This window comes from Scophthalmus maximus, chromosome 9 (genome assembly GCF_022379125.1).
Source record: "Scophthalmus maximus strain ysfricsl-2021 chromosome 9, ASM2237912v1, whole genome shotgun sequence".
In the NCBI taxonomy this organism is placed as follows: Eukaryota; Metazoa; Chordata; class Actinopteri; order Pleuronectiformes; family Scophthalmidae; genus Scophthalmus; species Scophthalmus maximus.
Window position 1 is genome coordinate 24,675,983 of NC_061523.1, and position 18,738 is coordinate 24,694,720.

Consider the following 18,738-nt stretch of genomic DNA (forward strand, 5'->3'; position numbering starts at 1 on the left):
ATCGTAGCTTGTGGAACAACTAAAATAACTGACAAAACTCAGGGGAAACTGTCTTTCAATGTATTTCCCACAGAATATGGAGGATCTGATGAAGGACCTGAGGGAGATTGTAGACAACTATTTAAGGAATCTGCGTAAAGGACCACACCCTGAAGACATATGTTGGGTTTGTATATTAACATTGTTGCTTGTGGAACAACTAAAATAACTCACAATACTCAGGGGAATGTTTTCCCCCTTTTTTAATTTTAAATTTTATTAAATTTTCTCCCCCTCATGTGAGGTGAGCGGTTGGATGAGGTAATGTTTGTATGTTGATGCCTCAATGTTCTGTCTTTTCTCTGAAGAAAGTTGAATGAGGGGAAACTTTCTCTAAATGTATTTCCCACAGCGCGTGGAAGACGACAGAGCAGCAGCAGTCATCTTCGGAGGAGCAGTCGGAGGAGCAGTTGGAGGAGCAGTCGTAGGAGCAGTCGGAGGAGTCGGAGGAGCAGTCGGAGGAGCAGTCGGAGGAGCAGTCGGAGGAGCAGTCGGAGGAGCAATCGGAGGAGGCGGAGGAGCCGTCGGAGGAGCAGTCGGAGGAGCAGTCGGAGGAGCAGTCGGAGGAGCATTACTAGGAGCATTACTAAGAGCATTACTAGGAGACGTATGTTGGCTTTGCATGTTTACATCGTAGCTTGTGCACATGTTAATTATTCAAATGTTTTCTTAAACCTGCAAAACGTTGAGACTGCAACGAGCTGAACACAAAGAACAACACTTTGTTTTCCAGGATATAACCATGAACAAACTGAAGGTTCTGAATAAAAGAAGGATCTACAAATATGACATTGTGATATATATGATATTTTAGTCACAAAGTTGTTTATCTTTCATAGTCTTTTAGAAAAGTCAAAATGTTTTCTCTTTTCAAAATAAATTCAATCAGGCTGATATGAGTGTCAGAAACAGCTCTTTGCTTCTATTTATGAATGTGCCAACAAAAATACTATTCTATAACAATAAACAAAGACCTTAAGCCAAAATATGACTCAATGACTTCCTGAATCATTGCTCTGTGGGAATCTGGCAATGATCAATAATTGGCACATGTTTATATTGATGTTTAATAAATTGGCTCTTGGTCAATATTCATGAACTTGGCTCTCAATTCATTCACCTTTGGAATTTCTTTGATGCTGTCAACATCGACACCATAGCCTGTTGTCTGGAGGAATGTGTACATGTTGCTGAGAGTATCATCATATCTTACAGTGAAAATGAAGTGAACTTTAAAGAGTTCATCAGGTTCCCTGGCAGGGGAGGAGCTTCTTGTCCCTCAGTGTAGTAAGTGCTGACGGCCTGCAGGGGGTTCAGAGGCTGGTGATGTTCTTGTAGGCTCTTAAATGACTATGAGGCAGAAATACATATCAAGTTAAATCACACCATTGTCTTGAGTCTGTCATGTTTCACAGTTTAATCACATACTGGTTGTCAGCTACATCTAAAATAACTGTCAATACTCAGGGGAAACTCTTTTACCCCCCCCCCCCCTGCTGGATCAGCTTAAAAATTATTGTTATCTATATAAATTAAATATTTTATCGTAACGATTCATCTTGTAGCTTTTTTGTCTTGGTTCCAGACTAAAAACTCTTTGTATGAGGATTTTATGAAACGTGAGTGGAGTTGGTTAATCGGAAATTAAGCAGTTCAAAAAGTGGGCAGTGTCACAGTTGAGCTCAATATCTGTTGTGCTTCATTATTTGTCTTTTAACTTATTTGTCCCAGTCAAAATCCTGTAGAATGATGACGCTGGTATTCAAGCGATGTGATTGGTCAGTAGTTGGACTGGTGACTGACTCAGTTTAGTCATTCAGCATCACTAACCGTACATGAGACTGCAAAGTGACAAGCGCCAGCCAGAACAGAGACTGTGAGGTCACGAGGAACTGGACTGGAGGAAGTGACGAGGACGACTTACGAAGATGTTCCGCCACAACAACCGAGCAATCGATCAGGAGATGGAAGTCAGGCCGCTCGCCGTTGAAATGGATTTGTCTGTCAACTAATGAACTGATGATTATTAGTGTAGAAATGTGTCTTAATAACTGCACAGCAAATTTTAAACTGCAAAATGAACCCTTTAATCATCATTATACTATCAAGGTGACAGGTTTTATCAAAATGTTATAACATTTCACACTGAACACTTTGACTTATGTAATATCTGGATTCATTTCCTTAGTCTTCCTCTCCTTAAAAGAAATTAAGCCAATTTTTCGGACTTATTTTATATCTAAGATCAGCAGAGAGGCTGCTCTCCACTGCTGGAGACATCTTATAATAAGTCAACAAACATGTCTGACTGATACTGATGATACTGATAACCACATTTCCCCCAGCATTAACTTTGATGTTTATGTACTGAAATTGTTAGAAACGTGTATCATGTCAAGATCTAAGGAAAAGACCCTGCTGACCATTAAATGAAACTGATTTAGTGTATAAATGTGTCTTAATAACTGAAAATAACTGTCAATACTCAGGAGGCTGACACACACCCCGCCGCCCCCGCTGTATAATCTTCTTGTCCCGTCACAAAAAGTAAGTTTCCGCAATTGTTTACAAAAGCATAAAGTTCTTGAAAGATTTAATCTCTAAAATTGCTCTTAAATTTCAACAGATTGATAGATTTAACTTTGAAATATACAAAATGTTCTCCCCAGGGGACCCTGTCTGAGTGCATGTTACAGACTCTGATGTCATACGGTGGTTATACACACTGAAAACACTGGGTGTGTTACTACCTATGTGGTGCTTGTTGGGCTGCAGTGCTCAGTGTGACCGACAGCTGCTGGTAGATCTGGTGAACGGCCGTCTGGATTTCAGTCTGGGGGCTCCTCTTCGCTGCTTTCACACCGTCCTGCAGAAAACAACATGTACTGATATAATAAGACAGGTGGTGAATAATATTATGATTATTATGATGATATTATAGTGTGTACTGCACCTGGTAGTGATGCAGCTGCACACTCTCTCTCTTCAGCCCTCAGGACCTGCAGCCTGACGGACGTGAGCAGGGAAGACGACTGGATCGATCGGCGTTCCCTGGCTGGCTGCCCTTCTCCTGCATGGTGGAGATCGGGCGCCTCCGACCGCAGCTGAAGACGACATGGGCCAGAAGTCAAGTGTCTGCTCCAACAGTGTGTTTCTTTTGCTGCTGATCTCACAGAATCAGCTGATAAACAAATCCAATGAGAAGAATAAAACAACAATGACATCATCCTATAAGTTTTGTGTTTATATCAAAGCCTGATTATCTTTTTCCTCTGAGCTCTATTGTTTTCCAGAAACTTAAAAACACATCAGGTCACTGGGTTGTTTCCAAAATATAAGTTAGCTGAACAAATGTTAGCTGAAAAAGTGTTAGCTGAACTACTGTTAGCTGAACTACTGTTAGCTGAACAGGTGTTAGCTGAACAAGTGTTAGCTGAACAAGTGTTAGCTGAACAGATGTTAGCTGAACAGATGTTAGCTGAACTACTGTTAGCTGAACAGGTGTTAGCTGAACATGTGTTAGCTGAACAGATGTTAGCTGAACAGATGTTAGCTGAACTACTGTTAGCTGAACAGGTGTTAGCTGAACATGTGTTAGCTGAACTACTGTTAGCTGAACAGGTGTTAGCTGAACAGATGTTAGCTGAACAGATGTTAGCTGAACAAGTGTAAGCTCACAACGAGTTCGCCTGTAACGTTACACTGCGTTAGCGTTGTTAGCAAACAGCTATTGCTAACATTGTACGGAGCACAACGTGAGGTTTCACAGCAACAATGTCAGCTTCCTCAAAAAACATGCTAACGTGTAGCGCAGACTCCAGGATACAGAAGAGAAAGTTTAACAGTTTGTATTTCATGTTAATTCATATGAATTGACACTCACTCATAATTCATAACGCTTCGGCGTGTGTGCTGCCCCCATGCGGTTCCGGTCCGCCTCGGTACTGCAGGAAACCAGCGCGAGAACAAAAGCACTTTCCAAATCAGTGTACTGTGAAGAATCTTGATGGAGCAGCATCACTTGGAAGAGATGGAGGTAGGGCAGCTAGTGATGACATTTACATATCGCTCAACTTATTTGAATTACCTGAACATTATTTAGTGTAGAAATGTGTCTTAATAACCGAAAAGAACTGTCAACACTCAGGGGAACTGTGGAGTCTTTTTTAATTTGTGTTGGCATTTTTGTTTTTCCCCCTTTTCTAATTTTTTAATTTGATTTAATTTTCTCCCCCTCATGTGAGGTGAGCGGTTGGATGAGGTAATGTTTGTATGTTGATGCCTCAATGTTCTGTCCTTGTGTTGGAAAATGAGACGAAACTGACGGAAAGAGAATCTTAATCGTGCTGAGTCAACCACAAGCGTGTCCAGACGCGTGCGTCACTTTTAAGTGTCCTCTGGAAACAAAACAAAAAAATACAATTAAAAAGTGTCCCCTGGAAACACTTCCGTTGAGTTGCGGTCTATTTGCAGCTCTTTTTTTTAAATGCTGCGCATGTGTTGTCAAATTGATGAATAAGTTTTCTTAATTTGCTTGTGTTTTGTCATTTGCATTTGTTTTCTTAAGTTGCAGTGCTGTGAGCTCTCAGGGCCACCGTACTATGGAGCATTTGACCGCTAAGAATGAGTCACCAGCGAAATACAACATGGAAATAGAGACTTAGCTCAACAGGTTAGGCACTAACGTTAGCACGGGGGTAAATATGTATGACTTCCTTTATCCAAGGTCCCTCTCATTGGCCATAAGCAGAGCACGTGCCAGTTAATGACGTGTTACCAGGTAGAAATATAAAGTGACAACACCTACCGACCCACACACCGGCTCTGTCGCCGTTGCCATGGTGCGCGACGCCTCCCTCTTCTTCTGCTGCTGACTCCAGGTGCGGATGGTGTTTTGTCAACAGCGACACCTGTGGTTCAGGAGAAGACTGCAGCGCGAGTATCAACCACGCCCCCCTGGTGTCTCCTGCTGGTCGCTCGCGGTACTGCAGCGAAACATCCCCCTGGGGCCCAAAGAGGATTTTCCCCTCAATGGTGAAAGAGTCGCCTGTGAAAGTGTTGCCAGGACAACCCCGGCTGTGTAGTTCCGCCTCCGCTGAATGCATGCGCGCTCCCGCGGCCAGGGGCGCTCTGGGGGCCAGTGACTGTGAATCTGTGAGCAGAGCGTCGGGATGGCAGGAGCTCTGCTGCGCCTCATTCTGCTCATGGCTCTGCACCACGGGGCGTTCGACCTCATCCCGACCAGAGCTGCTGCTGCTGCTGCTGCAGTGAGATCCAGTGTTGGGAGCCCCTTCTCTGCAGGAGACACCCGGAGGAGCCCCCTCTCTGCAGGAGACACCGGGAGGACCCCCCTCTCTGCAGGGGTCACCCGGAGGACCCCCCTCTCTACAGGGGTCACCGGGAGGAGCCCCCTCTTCTCTGCAAACTCCACTGATGTTCGTGAGTCGACAACTGAACCTCCAACAACTGTCCGATGTGAAGGAGCTGCGGAGAGGACAGGTCCCAAGAGAGAAACTGAAGAAGAGGAGGAGGAAGAAGGTCCTCTGGAATTAGGTGAGTGCATAATAACAGTATTTATTATTGATTGTTCTTTAATTTAGATTTTTATTCTGTTTGATTCATCTACAATTACAAAAACACAAAACATGGGTCAGTTCAACATTCCTCTGGGAGTCATGGTTGTTCATGTGTTAGTTTGCTTTGTGTTGAGGATTATTACATAACTACAGTTCTGTTAATCTGTTCCAATGGACTTCTCTTTTTTTTTACAACCTAATTGTTCTTTGGTTTCATGCGTCTCATTTTCCCATAAAGGGAAAAATCCCTTTTCTTCTCCCCTGAGAACAACGTGAGCAGAACAAATGTGTAGTTTGACCACCAGAGGTGGTCCGGTCCGGTCCGGTCCGGTCCGGTTCTGGGAATAAATGAGCTTCATAAAAGTCCCAGTCGGAGGATTATCAGAGTGTGAGAAGATCTTTGTCTGGGTCAGAGAGTCCGAGGGTCTGGGGGAGGAGGATGTGTGTTTTCTTCTGATGAGAACCAGATGCTCGGTGTCAGAACAAAGAACAAGAACCACCTCGCTTCCTTTGACCCCTCAAGACCACGCGAGTTGTTCACCAACTGTTCATACTCACTGTACAGTAGATGTGCACATGTGCAGCCCAAAACCCTCCAGATGTTATGTTCTTATTCAGATCCTACGTTTCATGCGTGTTGCCACTTGGAAAGGTTCACATGCTCCAATGTTCTGACCCGGCTCCTCTTCTCCCCCTCCGTCTCAAACGCCTGGATTTCTGTTAGAACAGACTTCTGACCTGAAGTCCAGTTTCTCTGTGCTTGTTTCCTCGTGGATGAAACCATTTGCCTTCTCATAGCGAGGAGGTCCAGCAGGAGCGCGGCCCTGAAGAAACCCCGAATCCTCGGCAGGAAGAGGCCGAAGGTTGTTCAGAAAACAGAAGCACAGGTCAAACAAAGTGCGATACCGTCAGTGGCCAGCAGGGAAAGTGTCCCACGTATGTATCGGGATTAGCCCTGACAGGTATATACAGTATGTGAATCCAACTGACCGTCGGATGTTAAGTGGCAAATAGTCTTTTAGTAAGAGAGGAACAATGTGGTTTACTGCAACAGGACAGTTCACGTGGTCTCGCTCGCCGGGACTCGACTGAATTAACCAGTTGACACAAACCCAACCGGGAAAACTATCAAACTCATTCTAAAACTATTTGCTAAACTTAACACGCAAAGTTCAGACCCAGATCTGATTCACGGGGCAGCGATACTGTATATACAAGACATCTACTTCTCTTTCTCTCACACACAATCTGTGACCTTTACACTCTCACAGATTGGTACCAGCTGCTGTGTGTGTGTGTGTGTGTGTGTGTGTGTGTGTGTGTGTGTGTGTGTGTGTGTGTGTGTGTGTGTGTGTGTGTGTGTGTGTGTGGGCGTGCGCGTGCGTGTGCGTGTGCGCGTGCGCGTGCGTGTGTGCGTCTGTGTGTGTGTGTGTGAGGGAGTACGAAACCTGAAATTACAAACTGATAATATTCCCTGGTCCTTCTTGTCATTGTGAGGAGCATCTCAGTGTGTTTGCAGTGGTTTGATGGCCCCAGTTCTTCACTCTTTCCATCTGTGAGAGATGTCACTTGTTTAACTTTCCTTTGGTAAAATGAAAATTAAGTTTAAAATCATGTGAGCTTCTCTGGGGGGGGGGGGGGGGGGGGTGTTACCAGTAACTACTGCGAGAAACTGGGACCAAGTGGAGCTGTTGACAGTCTTCAATCCTTCATGGTCCTGACTGATGAAACTCGATACTTCACTGAAGAGCAGAAGAGAAGTGTTGTTCTTCTGTCTCTGTCCTCTCACATGTCTGACAGCGACGACAGAGACTTGTGTCTGGTCGGTTCACATTCCTCTCCTGCAGCAGGACATTTCTGTTTCAACTTCTCTGACATTTGAAATTCAAACGAATCCGGTTCAAGCCAGATTTGACCTAACGTGAGAATCTGTGGTGGTTTGCATATCCTGAATATTCATAGAGAGTGGATGGTTTCAGACACATTTCAGAGGTTAACAATGTTAAACTAAATATTAGAAGTAGCAGGTTATTTTTATATACTTTAAAACGTGACTGGATGGAACTTGAACGTCCATCTAAACACCAATATTCAACTAATCATCAACCTGTGTCTGTTGCGAAATTAATTCACTCTGTCCACTGTGCTGCTCTCCTCACGTGGTGTGACTGAATGTGGACGGTGTCAGAGTGTCCTCCGCTGGGCCTGGAGTCCCTGAAGGTCAAAGACCATCAGCTGAGAGCGTCGTCCTACAAGCGCAGAGGCCTGGGCCCTCACCGCGGCCGCCTCAACATCCAGGTAACCACGCACCGCCTAACTGACGCTCCATGTATCACCGTGGACGGTGTTTGTTATGTACTGTGTGTGTGTGTGTGTGTGTGTGTGTGTTTCAGTCTGGGATCGAGGACGGAGACATCTACGATGGAGGCTGGTGCGCTCAGCACCGAGACAAGAATCAGTGGCTGGAGGTGGACGCTCAGCGACCGACCCGCTTCACCGGCGTCATCCTGCAGGGCCGCAGCTCCATCTGGAGGTCGGTGCCGGAGGTCGAGGCTCCGCGGCATCAGGCAGCGCGTCGTCGTTTTGTAAAGCAACATCCAAATTACATCTTTTTTTTTAGAAACAAACACTTAAATTTAAAAATGAAAAGCTTCAGTTACTTTCCTGTTCATCTGATGCGGAGGTAAATACAGTCAAATAAAAGTCTGACCTGCTCTAGTTTGGAAGAATCGTTTTAAGACTAAAGTAAAAAGGTATAAATTTAGGATTGTAATGGAAAAATTGGATGCGGTTGAATCAGGGAGACGGAGACGAAGACGTCTGAGGCAGAAGTGTTTATTGCAGGAGCTCAATATTGAGGGGATTTCTGCTTCGTACAAAGATGAAATCAGTGCACGACGTCACAACGACCCTCCCGCTCAGCGATGGAACTCTCACAATCATGTCGTCATTGAACAGATAGAAGGGCTCCTGAGAACCAGGACGTCTAAACTATAATCTGAGACAGAGACGTCCAGAGACAGAGACGTGAGACCTGACCTGACCTGACCTGACCTGTCCTGACCTGACCTGACCTGACCTGACCTGTCCTGACCTGACCTGTCCTGTCCTGACCTGACCTGACCTGACCTGACCTGTCCTGACCTGTCCTGACCTGACCTGTCCTGTCCTGACCTGACCTGTCCTGTCCTGACCTGACCTGTCCTGACCTGTCCTGACCTGTCCTGACCTGTCCTGTCCTGTCCTGACCTGTCCTGACCTGTCCTGACCTGACCTGTCCTGTCCTGACCTGTCCTGTCCTGACCTGACCTGTCCTGACCTGTCCTGACCTGTCCTGACCTGTCCTGTCCTGTCCTGACCTGTCCTGACCTGACCTGTCCTGTCCTGACCTGTCCTGTCCTGACCTGACCTGACCTGTCCTGACCTGACCTGTCCTGTCCTGTCCTGTCCTGACCTGACCTGTCCTGACCTGTCCTGTCCTGTCCTGACCTGACCTGTCCTGACCTGACCTGTCCTGACCTGACCTGACCTGTCCTGACCTGACCTGACCTGACCTGTCCTGACCTGACCTGTCCTGACCTGACCTGTCCTGACCTGACCTGACCTGACCTGTCCTGTCCTGTCCTGTCCTGACCTGTCCTGACCTGTCCTGTCCTGACCTGACCTGTCCTGACCTGACCTGTCCTGACCTGTCCTGACCTGACCTGACCTGTCCTGACCTGACCTGTCCTGTCCTGACCTGACCTGTCCTGTCCTGACCTGACCTGACCTGACCTGTCCTGACCTGTCCTGACCTGTCCTGACCTGTCCTGTCCTGTCCTGACCTGTCCTGACCTGTCCTGACCTGACCTGTCCTGTCCTGACCTGTCCTGTCCTGACCTGACCTGTCCTGACCTGTCCTGACCTGTCCTGACCTGTCCTGACCTGACCTGTCCTGTCCTGACCTGTCCTGTCCTGTCCTGACCTGACCTGTCCTGACCTGACCTGTCCTGACCTGTCCTGTCCTGTCCTGACCTGTCCTGACCTGTCCTGACCTGTCCTGTCCTGTCCTGACCTGACCTGTCCTGACCTGTCCTGTCCTGTCCTGACCTGACCTGTCCTGTCCTGACCTGACCTGTCCTGACCTGACCTGACCTGACCTGTCCTGTCCTGTCCTGACCTGTCCTGTCCTGACCTGACCTGTCCTGACCTGACCTGTCCTGACCTGTCCTGACCTGACCTGACCTGACCTGACCTGACCTGACCTGACCTGTCCTGTCCTGTCCTGACCTGACCTGACCTGTCCTGTCCTGTCCTGACCTGTCCTGTCCTGTCCTGACCTGTCCTGACCTGACCTGACCTGACCTGACCTGACCTGACCTGTCCTGACGTTGCCTCTTTATGAGTTTTTTTTCTGCGTCTCACGTGTGGTTGTAACATTTACTCCAGAACATCTGTCTTGTTCACACACAAACAGCTGGAACGTGGTTCACAGCTACAAGGTGCAGTTCAGCAACGACTCGCTGGTGTGGACGACGAGCATGAACGGGAGCAGAGAGGCCGTGAGTGAACGTCTCCTCCTCCTCCGTCCATTTTCCCCCCACATCTTTTTCATAATCGTGGAAACAGTCAGTGGCTGAATTACACCATAATAATTTTCCCCTTTTCATATCTTCTTAGTATTTTCTTGTGAAGTGACTTATATACTTATTATATTTTTGCAATTTGAGGGCTGAAATTAAATTTACTAGAAGCAGATAAAACGTGAACATCACCACGACGAGAGTAACTGTGTGAGTACAACTTTTCAGATTGTGATATTTGATATTGATTTTTAGAGTTTTCATAGAGGCAAAAGAAAATTATACACATTCAGTTTATGGCGTTTATTTGATCTGAATTTATTGTCGTTGCAAGTACAAACAACCACAATTAAAAATGCTGCTCTATGGTGCAAACAGAGAGAAAGATGAAATTCATGATTTTCAATAACACACCACTGAGATCTGCTGTTCATCTGCTCACATGTGAACTTTAAAAAATAAAGTTTAATGCAACTTGTGCTTCGTCACATTGTCGTCGTTGGATGTGAGTGAAGATGAACTTGTCTCCGCAGGTGTTCGAAGGGAACCAGGACACGGAGACACCCGTCCTCGCCCTGTTCCACAGCTCCACGGTGGCTCGCTACATCCGGATCAACCCGCAGACCTGGTACCAGAACGGGACGCAGGGCGACGTCTGCCTGAGAGCCGAGGTGCTGGGCTGCGCTCTCCCAGGTACACGCAGGCGGACGACTGCTCAAAAACACTTTTCATGTCATTTTCTTCTTCTTCAGCCTTCAGCTCTCCCATTTCACAGATCCAAATAATATCTACGCGTGGCAGACGGAGCCGACGGATTCCAGAGACCAACTGGACTTCAGACACCACAACTACAAGGAGATGAGGAAGGTGTGACGGACTGTGTGTGTGTGTGTGTGTGTGTGTGTGTGTGTGTGTGTGTGTGTGTGTGTGTGTGTGTGTGTGTGTGTGTGTGTGTGAGAGAGGATTATCATGATTTTGATGATCCCGACATGTTGAAAATAGTATAAACAAAGACAATAATGTTCTTTGACTTTCAATTAAGATTTGATGCAACATGAAAGACAAGCTCATATTTTCTGATTCATTAAATATTTTGTCTATAAAAAGAAATCATTTTGTCAAGAGACCTTTTTCATATGTATAAAACTCCAGTGTGTGTGTGTGTGTGTGGTCAGTCAGTGGTGTGACTTTACACATCACACCCAATAAAACTGACGGACTTTACAACAACTTTCATAATTTACATTTAACGCAACATAATCTTACAATTTGATTTAAAAATATGACTTTTTGTCCAACATTTGTTTTCCTTGTACGTCCTGTGTGTGTTTCTGCATTTCATCATATTCTAGTCGGGTAAATCCACACAATCCCAGCTGACGAAGTCCATGTTGTGTTTCTCTACACAGCTGATGAGGTCGGTGCACGAGGCGTGTCCTGACATCACTCGTATCTACAGCATCGGAAAGAGCTACACGGGTCTGAAGCTCTACGTCATGGAGATCTCCGACAACCCCGGGAAACACGAGCTGGGTGAGACCAAGGATCTGGTTCATTTTAAGTATCATCGTGTGTGAGAAGACCCAAGTGATAACAGTTAATAATGGTTATCACTTGTCTAAATGAAACACCTTGAGATTATTCTACCTATGAAAAAAGTCTGGACTCTGGACTCAGACTCTGGACTCTGGACTCAGACTCTGGACTCAGACTCTGGACTCTGGACTCTGGACTCAGACTCTGGACTCTGGACTCTGGACTCAGACTCTGGACTCAGACTCTGGACTCTGGACTCTGGACTCAGACTCTGGACTCTGGACTCTGGACTCAGACTCTGGACTCAGACTCTGGACTCTGGACTCTAGACTCAGACTCTGGACTCTGGACTCTAGACTCAGACTCAGGCTCTGGACTCTGGACTCAGATTCTGGACTCTGGACTCAGACTCTGGACTCGGACTCGGACTCAGACTCAGACTCAGACTCTGGACTCAGACTCTGGACTCAGACTCTGGACTGTGACTCTGGACTGTGACTCTGGACTCTGGACTCTGGACTCTGGACTCGGACTCGGACTCAGACTCTGGACTCGGACTCGGACTCTGGACTCGGACTCTGGACTCGGACTCTGGACTCGGACTCTGGACTCTGGACTCTGGACTCAGACTCTGGACTCAGACTCTGGACTCTGGACTCAGACTCTGGACTCAGACTCTGGACTCTGGACTCAGACTCTGGACTCAGACTCTGGACTCTGGACTCGGACTCTGGACTCTGGACTCGGACTCTGGACTCTGGACTCTGGACTCAGACTCTGGACTCAGACTCTGGACTCTGGACTCAGACTCTGGACTCGGACTCGGACTCTGGACTCTGGACTCGGACTCTGGACTCTGGACTCTGGACTCAGACTCTGGACTCGGACTCTGGACTCAGACTCTGGACTCAGACTCTGGACTCTGGACTCGGACTCTGGACTCGGACTCTGGACTCAGACTCTGGACTCAGACTCTGGACTCTGGACTCTGGACTCGGACTCGGACTCGGACTCTGGACTCGGACTCTGGACTCTGGACTCCGACTCTGGACTCTGGACTCTGGACTCTGGACTCTGGACTCTGGACTCAGGACTCAGACTCTGGACTCGGACTCGGACTCGGACTCTGGACTCGGACTCTGGACTCGGACTCTGGACTCTGGACTCCGACTCTGGACTCCGACTCTGGACTCTGGACTCTGGACTCTGGACTCTGGACTCAGACTCTGGACTCGGACTCTGGACTCGGACTCTGGACTCTGACTCTGGACTCTGGACTCTGGACTCTGGACTCAGACTCTGGACTCAGACTCTGGACTCAGACTCTGGACTCAGACTCTGGACTCGGACTCGGACTCTGGACTCTGGACTCTGGACTCTGGACTCTGGACTCTGACTCCCTGCCGTCTGTCACACCACATGCTGCGCTCGTTCCTGCTCTGCGTTGGCCGGCTGGTGTTGGCAGGTCACGGGGTCGTGGTGGGACGTCCTGCCACTGAACTTCACACAGTCCAGCGACTGTGTGAAACATAAACACCAGAGCTGCTCCGAGGTGAACAAATGTTTTCTCTGGCCTCCTCAGCTGAGGCCACAAGGTTCTCTCGCCAAAACACACGGCAGTGACGGCAGAAGGAGACAGGTAGGGAGGGAGAAAGATGGATGGATGGATGGATGGATAGATGGATGGATGGATAGATAGATATATAGATAGATAGATAGATGCTTCCTTTCCTATCTCCTTTAGCAGAGGACACACTGGAGCTTCCTGTGTGAGAGTGAGGAGATAAATACCCACAATTCATTGCAGCAGCGATATTTAACGTGACGTTAAACGAACGTCAATGATTCAATCTGAAGAAGAAGAAGAGTATGAATATGACCCAGATGTCAGTTACTGTAACCTATGAATCATAAAACACTGAAACATGCTGATGGAGCCGCTGAGGTTTTTGTAGTTCATCTTCAGAAATGTGTCATTTCACCACGACAGACGCATCAATACTTCCTATGAATCCTGGTTTACACCTTTCCTTGACCTGATTAAGTTTTCCACTGAGGTCAAGGACGAGTAGAGAGGAAGGACGATTCGACTTCACCCTGAACATTATCACGGTGCTGAGGAAACACCAATGAGTCTTTTAAAGATTTCTTAGGAAACTTCCTGAGCACATCTGACAATACGACAGTCGCAGCATAATTTCAACCTTTAAAACGTCTACATACATCTTAGCTAATCGCCTGATAAGACCTCATGAAATCCAAATGGATCGATGTGAAGGAGACAACTGATCTGAAGCAGCTCTGAGAAACACAGGGTCCGAGGTCAGAGGTCACAGGGTCCGAGGTCAGAGGGTCACAGGGTCACAGGGTCCGAGGTCAGAGGGTCTGAGGTCAGAGGGTCACAGGGTCCGAGGTCAGAGGGTCCGAGGTCAGAGGGTCACAGTGTCCGAGGTCAGAGGGTCCGAGGTCAGAGGGTCACAGGGTCCGAGGTCAGAGGGTCACAGGGTCCGAGGTCACAGGGTCAGAGGGTCACAGGGTCCGAGGTCAGAGGGTCACAGGGTCCGAGGTCAGACGGTCACAGGGTCAGAGGGTCACAGGTCACAGGGTCCGAGGTCAGAGGGTCCGAGATCAGAGGGTCACAGGTCACAGGGTCAGAGGTCAGAGGGTCAGAGGTCACAGGGTCCGAGTTCAGAGGGTCCGAGATCAGAGGGTCACAGGTCACAGGGTCAGAGGTCACAGGGTCCGAGGTCAGAGGGTCAGAGGGTCAGAGGTCACAGGGTCCGAGGACAGAGGGTCTGAGGTCAGAGGGTCAGAGGTCACAGTGTCCGAGGTCAGAGGGTCCGAGATCAGAGGGTCAGAGGGTCACAGGTCACAGGGTCAGAGGTCACAGGGTCTGAGGTCAGAGGTCAGAGGGTCACAGGGTCCGAGATCAGAGGGTCAGAGGGTCAGAGGGTCACAGGGTCAGAGGTCAGAGGGTCACAGGGTCCGAGGTCGGAGGGTCACAGGGTCAGAGGTCAGAGAGCCGACGCTGCTCCGCGTGGACAGTGTTCAGGGGCATGTGTGAGATTTCAGAGCCACTTGTTGGTGAAACGTGTGTGATTTGATCTCTGCAGCCGTCCGTCTCTCGACTCTCTCGCCCCCCCGCAGGGGAACCAGAGTTCCGGTACGTCGCAGGGATGCATGGGAACGAGGTGCTGGGCCGCGAGCTCCTGCTCAACCTGATGCAGTTCATGTGCCAAGAATACAAGCGCGGCGACCAGCGCATCGTCCGCCTCGTCACAGAGACTCGCATCCACCTCCTGCCCTCCATGAACCCCGACGGCTACGAGGTCGCCTTCAGAAAGGTGCCGGGGCCCAGGTGAATAACAAAATGCTTCCAGGTACCAGGAGGAGGCAATGACGACGACCCTCTTTATGTTCCGCAGGGCTCGGAGCTGGCGGGCTGGGCCCTGGGCCGTTACAGCCACGAAGGGATCGACATGAACCATAACTTCGCCGACCTCAACTCAGGGATGTGGACGGCCGTGGAGCTGGAGACGGACCGGTCCAAACTCATCAACCACTACTTCCCCATCCCGGAGCAGTACACCTCGGAGCAGGCCTTTGTACGGTGCCCTGCCTTCGTCTTCTTTTAGTAACATGAAGCAGCAGGTTTTTGATTATTAATGTTAAAAACTACTACCGTCATCTGTCTGACAGTCACATTCACAGTTGACATTTACACTAAAGCGAGATTTAATTGATAAATATGTTTCCATGTTAAAAGCCACTTTGATAAATGAGGACTTTGTCTCCCTCTGGTGGTCGTGTGAAAGAGCCGACAGCATCCTCGAGGTGGATGAGTTGAACACAAAATCATTTTTATACAAACAAAATTTCACACCATGAGGCTGAATTTGACGCGTACATCTATTCACGTTATCCAAGATTTGTTCGGTCGACCGAGGGTCGAACATTGACAGTACATACAAAATCAACATGATTAATGATTCAAATTAAAATTGTTAAGGAGAGATGTTACCAATCATTTCAATGAATCCTCGTCATTATGATGTCATCAGCATGTCAACATGGCCGCCTGCTCTGAATCCCAAGTGATCAGACCTCATCAGCATCAATTCAACTGTAAACTTTAACAGACGAGACTAATTCATCCAACGACAACAACACAGATGTGAACCCGTGTCACCTGTCCTCTGTGACCCCGGACGTCAGGTGGCGTCAGAGACCCGCGCCGTCATCGACTGGATGCAGAACATCCCCTTTGTCCTCGGCGCCAACCTCCACGGTGGAGAGCTGGTGGTCACCTACCCGTACGACATGACCCGGGACTGGGCCCCTCGCGAGCACACGCCCACCGCGGACGAGAGCTTCTTCCGCTGGCTGGCCACAGCGTACGCCAGCACCAATCAGGTTCATCCTTCTTCCTCCTCCTCCTCCTCCTCCTCCGTCACACCCCGGTCACCATGTTGTTGTGTGTATCTGTAGGTGATGTCCAACCCCGACCGGCGGCCCTGCCACAACAAGGACTTCCTCAGATACAACAACATCATCAATGGCGCCGACTGGCACAACGTACCAGGAAGTAAGAAGCAGTTATTTATCTGAAATTCCAAACGGTGAGAGACGGTGTCCACGTTACTCTGGATGAGTTGTGTTTCTGGTGGAGTTGCCAAGTTGCCAAGTTGCTGCAGTTACTCCAAAACCTTCACGATGGCAGATTTAGTCGTTGGATTCACATTTTCACTGCCACCAGATGAAACGAGTTCACAAAATGCCAAAAAGTCTTTAAGAGACTTTAATGATATGTCAAATTAAAAGATTCCCTCTCGCAGGTATGAACGACTTCAGCTACCTCCACACCAACTGCTTCGAGGTGACGGTGGAGTTGTCCTGTGATAAGTTCCCTCACGCCAGCGAGCTTCCTGTCGAGTGGGAGAACAACCGCGAGTCTCTGCTGGTTTACATGGAGCAGGTCAGACTCGTGTCCATCGTCAGCTCTCCGATCCTTCTCTGTCAATCTCCCGGTTGTGTTTTCCTTCTCTCCAGGTTCACCGCGGACTCAAAGGTGTGATTCGGGACAAAGAGACGGAGGCTGGCGTCGCAGACGCCGTGATAAAAGTTGATGACATCGATCACCACATTAGATCAGGTATGGTTTTACATCTCACCTGGGATATGAGATCAACGTGTCTGGTGTTGTATACTAAGTAGCGAGGATGTGAAGATGTATTGAAGAGAAGTCCGCCGACACCGTCTTGATTGTATATAAAGGTTTATTACAAAAAGACCAGCATCGATTCAAGCCCTGCAGAGCTTGGAGAGTGTCCGGCCAAAAGGACAACCCTCCCGACTCTTCTTGGGAGTTACATTTATAGGCCCCTTGTTTACTTGAATAAGAACATCTGGTTCGAATGAAGTTATGCTATATGAGACGTGGAACTTAAAGGGGCCACAAGGAAAGGTGAGGGGTCATCAGGAGGCCCCTAACTTGGCATTCCAAAGAAAGAGATGTAAACACATATTCCCCTCTCATTCCGTATATGGACAAAAAGACACTGGATACTGGTTCATACGAGAACTTGAGATTCTAAATCCATATCAGAAATAAACACAAGAATCCTGCATTTTGGCCTATACTACTTTTCTTCTTAAAGCTACAGTGTGTAATAGTCAGAAGAACAAATTGAATTTATTGTCCATAACTTTGTGTTCATATATTTATAATCACCTGCAACAAAGAACCGATATTTTTTGGTAAAAAACTTTGAATAAGTTAATTGTAGTAACACAGGTGGACTCCACTTCCTGTTTGCTCCGTCATGTTGTCGACGGTGGCCCGGAATGGACAAAACACTCAAACAAGTTAAAAACCGAAAGAAGAATCAGTGGACGGCGACTTCAGTGTCGGTCGACAGAGCAAGCTAACAATTCTGAGAAGCCAGTTTGCTAAAATGGAGGATCATACTTATTATTATTATATTAATTAGAAGAGAAGGTAGCAGAGTGAATCCTCGTCACAGAAAACAGGAAGCGGAACGAGGCAGGAACGTGGTTGTAGAACAGAATCGTAGCGAGTAGCATCTCAGTTGGTTGCGATTTGCAACTTCACCACCAGATGTCGCCACACATTACACAGCGTGGCTTTAAGTGTCGCCAGGACAAAGGCCTCTGTGATTGAGGGGCAGTACAGTAAAGTACACAGTAATATATTTGATACCTAGTATTTGGTAGAAGTAGTCGTTACTCCGCGTCACAGCTCACGTCTTTTGTTTGGTAGTTGCTGATGGAGACTACTGGCGGCTGCTGAATCCCGGCGAGTACAGGGTGACGGTCAGCGCGGAGGGATACGTTCCCTCGTCGCGCACCTGCCAGGTCATGTACGACCACTACCCAACAATCTGCGACTTCCGCCTCGCCAAGGTGCCCGAGCAGCGGCGGACAGACGCTCTGGGGAAGGGGCGGAGACTCTCCACGGACCTGCAGCTCAAGCTCCGCCAGCTTCGTCTGCGTAAGCTGCGCGTCACCACCAAGGCCATCAACCAGCGGCGAGCTGCCACCGCCGCCAGACGGGCGAAGAGGGTGTGAGGATGACGACGATGATGATGATGCAGTTATTTATCCTCAACACGTGATCGACGTGCGAACAATTCACTCCTCTGCTGTGGAGCAGCGGAACCATCGACTCGTTCCTCACGGATGAGGAGTGTAACATTTCTCTGAATCAGACCTCCGTGTTAATTAGACTCTTACTGCGACTGTGAACAATCCTGAGTGGACCAATGTTTTCACATATTCCAAGTACACCGGGTCCGGACACTGGAGCGGATGCCAAAAAGTGCCTAAAAGCTTGTGTTCTGTGTTCTGACCAGCAGAGGGCGACTGTGAGAACACGACTTGATTTATAAATGTCAGTAAACATTTTCCTGAGTTTATGGTTCAATATCTTCTTTATCACATGGTGTTCATTTTGTACATTATGGTCCAGTTACAGTCACAGAGACCATAAAACACTGGGTGTGTTG

At 48.1% G+C, this 18,738-nt stretch overlaps 1 protein-coding gene and 2 long non-coding RNA genes across 11 annotated transcripts; 2 read left to right on the forward strand and 1 right to left on the reverse strand.

The window, feature by feature from the left end:
• Positions 1-1,881: 1,881 nt before the first annotated feature.
• Positions 1,882-3,220, forward strand: LOC124850511. 2 transcript variants are annotated; one of them, XR_007031435.1, is made up of 4 exons: positions 1,882-2,009; positions 2,529-2,586; positions 2,709-2,941; positions 3,029-3,220. It is a non-coding gene; the product is annotated as an uncharacterized LOC124850511 (long non-coding RNA). The 2 variants fall into 2 exon arrangements; XR_007031436.1 differs by having other exon boundaries at positions 2,007-2,148.
• On the reverse strand, positions 1,964-4,058 carry LOC118319672. 2 transcript variants are annotated; one of them, XR_007031433.1, is made up of 4 exons: positions 3,923-4,058; positions 2,993-3,143; positions 2,790-2,905; positions 1,964-2,047 (listed from the first exon to the last, which is right to left on the reverse strand). It is a non-coding gene; the product is annotated as an uncharacterized LOC118319672 (long non-coding RNA). The 2 variants fall into 2 exon arrangements; XR_004796069.2 differs by lacking the exon at positions 1,964-2,047 and having other exon boundaries at positions 2,103-2,905.
• Positions 3,954-18,644, forward strand: LOC118319664 (probable carboxypeptidase X1). Of its 7 annotated transcripts, XM_047334375.1 has the most exons (15): positions 3,954-4,075; positions 4,920-5,592; positions 7,804-7,913; positions 8,009-8,200; positions 10,072-10,156; positions 10,721-10,870; positions 10,953-11,044; positions 11,587-11,710; positions 14,827-15,071; positions 15,139-15,318; positions 15,929-16,126; positions 16,202-16,298; positions 16,549-16,688; positions 16,763-16,865; positions 17,994-18,644. In XM_047334375.1, exons 2-15 carry the CDS (start codon positions 5,211-5,213, stop codon positions 18,299-18,301), a joined length of 2,406 nt encoding a protein of 801 aa, XP_047190331.1. In that variant the 5' UTR covers positions 3,954-4,075; positions 4,920-5,210; the 3' UTR covers positions 18,302-18,644. The 7 variants fall into 7 exon arrangements, 6 of the variants coding, with proteins under 6 accessions (XP_047190331.1, XP_035506110.1, XP_035506111.1 ...); XR_007031430.1 differs by having other exon boundaries at positions 3,977-4,075; positions 4,607-5,592; positions 16,549-16,865; positions 17,994-18,130; XM_035650217.2 differs by lacking the exon at positions 3,954-4,075 and having other exon boundaries at positions 4,840-5,592.
• The last annotated feature ends 94 nt before the right edge of the window (positions 18,645-18,738 follow it).